Source organism: Tarenaya hassleriana, unplaced genomic scaffold, assembly GCF_000463585.1.
Source record: "Tarenaya hassleriana unplaced genomic scaffold, ASM46358v1 Cleome79, whole genome shotgun sequence".
In the NCBI taxonomy this organism is placed as follows: domain Eukaryota; kingdom Viridiplantae; phylum Streptophyta; class Magnoliopsida; order Brassicales; family Cleomaceae; genus Tarenaya; species Tarenaya hassleriana.
In genome coordinates, this window is record NW_010970398.1 from 449,211 (window position 1) to 451,833 (window position 2,623).

At 29.7% G+C, this 2,623-nt stretch overlaps 1 protein-coding gene across 1 annotated transcript in view; it reads left to right on the forward strand.

Moving 5' to 3' along the window:
- Window positions 1-1,605: 1,605 nt before the first annotated feature.
- The window catches only part of LOC104801956 (Niemann-Pick C1 protein-like), a 9,933-nt gene continuing 8,915 nt past the window's right edge, over window positions 1,606-2,623 (forward strand). Inside the window, exons 1-3 of the mRNA XM_019201130.1 lie at window positions 1,606-1,838; window positions 2,266-2,415; window positions 2,518-2,623. Coding sequence (XP_019056675.1) covers window positions 1,800-1,838; window positions 2,266-2,415; window positions 2,518-2,623 — 295 coding nt within the window. The 5' untranslated portion in view covers window positions 1,606-1,799. The remainder of the gene's footprint in view (window positions 1,839-2,265; window positions 2,416-2,517) is intronic.

Sequence of the window (2,623 nt, forward strand, 5' to 3'; positions counted from 1 at the left end):
TACATTCAAACATAAAAATCTCCTTAACTTAAAAAATATTAGTTTAACTATTGATATAAATCCAGATAAGTTTTTAATTTTATAAGAATATAAAATCATTACATTTATAAATATATCTACTTCAACTTTTTGTTACAAATATTTATAATAACAAAGTAATATTATAAATGAATTAAATAGATAAATTAATAAAAATGTATATTTTGTGAATGTTTTTATAAACTAGGGAATTGATTGTGAAAACTAAAATTTTACATAATATATATATATATATATTTAAAAGTTGACGATTTTTCATGTATTTTTAAAGATTATTTTTTTATTTGCTTAAAATTTTAAAAATAAGAATCATCAACATTCCATGATTTTTTAAAGTAAGGTTTGTGTGTCTTGTTTAACTTAATAAAAAATATGTTTTTATGAAATTAGAAATATGTTTTTATTAATGATTGACATTTTAAATACTTATTTTTAAATTAAATGTTCTAAAATATTTTTAAAAAATTATTTAGATTTATGAACAATTAACTTTTAAATAGCTTTTTTTTTTAAATTTAATATTTGTAAATATTTTCTTTTACATATACATAATTACAATTTTGTAGGTAGATAAATAATTAAGAATTATATGTTTTTATTGTTAATAGAATGACATTTAGTTTGTTTTTGTTATATATATATATATATATCAAGATTTTAATTTGAACAAATTAACATATAATATGATAATTATCTGGTACATTTTTATATTTAAATAAAAACCATCTTAGTTCCCTTAAAATACGCACATATCTACTAGAATGCCTAATATTTAGTAAATTTATTTAGGTAATATTATATTTTTTAATTATTCTTAACAGATAAATTATGAATATAAATTACTAAATATTTAATTAAATTAAATCCACAAACAAAACAAAAGAATGTGATGCGTAAAATGTGTCAAAATAAGCGCGTTACTTTTCATGATATTAATTGATGCCATTATTATATATATACTCTTAACCGCAAACCACCACCCATCAATTTTCAAGATTCCTTTCTTTTTATGTTTTTACAGAATTAATTCCTTATCAGGGATTCATATTTAATTATTTAAGTATATATATTTAAAGAGATACAAAATGCAAAAAAAAAGGTCTTTTGTGCACCCGCATTTTATAACCTTGTACGACAATTTTTTTTTTTTGCTATATATCCCAAATGATAAATGTTAAAAAAATTAATTATGTACGTAGATTCGTATTTAATTTTGAATTACCTTAATTTCTATCTTTACAGATCAAAATCCAACAATTAGATTTTGATAAAAATAAAAGTATCTTAAAACTTTTTAGAAAATATGGGTTTTCAAAAATGTTTATTTTCCGTGCAGAAACAAAAAAAAAATCCATCTAATTCCGGGGAAATCTATGTAAAAATACAAAAACACCCTCTTTTAATTCTGTGGGAAACCACGTGGGCCAAGACGCGAAGGGGACAGAAGCCGAAAGCGAGGGTAAAACAGTAAATATTAAAATCAGCTGGTATGTTTTCTCTCTGAGCTGTTCCACGCAGTAGTATATTTTTATGTAACTATAAAAACAGTCGCCGTTTGACTCTCTCCCCTCGAACCCGAAACGGATCATTGTGGCTGTTCCTCCTCTCTTCTCCAATACTTTTTTTTTTTTAATTCGAATTTTTTTTCCGTCGCCATTTTTGTTGTTCCCATGAGAGACTGAGAAGAAAACTCAGTAGACAACTGCTTTGATTCGAGTTCTTTCTCGAGGAAAAGGAGACAATATCGACGAACAGGAGAAATGAGGATTCCATGGCTTCTTCTGGTTTCGACTCTCCAGGAAAGGCCTCTCTCTCTCTCTCTCTGTGTGTGTTTTTTATGCATCACCTTTGTTTTGTCCCACATTTTTGTTCTCGGTCGGTTCTCTTTCTCCAATCTTCTCTTATTGATTTTGTGTTTTTTTTAATTCCTGATATTTGTTTTAGGTCGAGCACATCGCTGCTGTGATTTTGAAATTGGTTTTCTCCGATCTCGATTCGAGACGAGAGACTTTTGCTTTTCTTCTATGTTTTCTCTGTTTAATGATTTCCGATTCGAATTTGTATCAGCGAAGAGCAAAACTCTGAGATTCACGAGCTTCTACGTTTCCCTTTCCGAGTTTCTAATCCAACCGTAGACTGATCCAGAATCCGGCAATTCCGAGTTCGATCTGTATAATTCCGAATCTCCGTGAATTTTGACGGGTTTTCGTCGATTTGTTGATGCAGATTTTGTTAACCCTCTGCGGAGTCGGAGCACAGAGCTCACCTTCGAAAGGAGTAAAGCATGCCGCTGGATATTGCGCCATGTATAATATCTGTGGAGCACGCGCTGACGGAAAATTACTAAATTGCCCCTTCAACACCCCCGCCGTGAAGGTAAAAGGAGATTCGCGTGGGGATTGCCGAAAACACGGGGGGAATATGGATTTGTTTTTTTTTTGGGGGTTTTAATTTAGTTGCGGTCTTGGTGATTTTCAGCCTGATGATTTGCTATCTTCCAAGATACAAAGCTTGTGCCCGACGATCACGGGCAACGTTTGCTGTACAGAAACCCAATTCGATACACTACGCACACAAGTTCAGC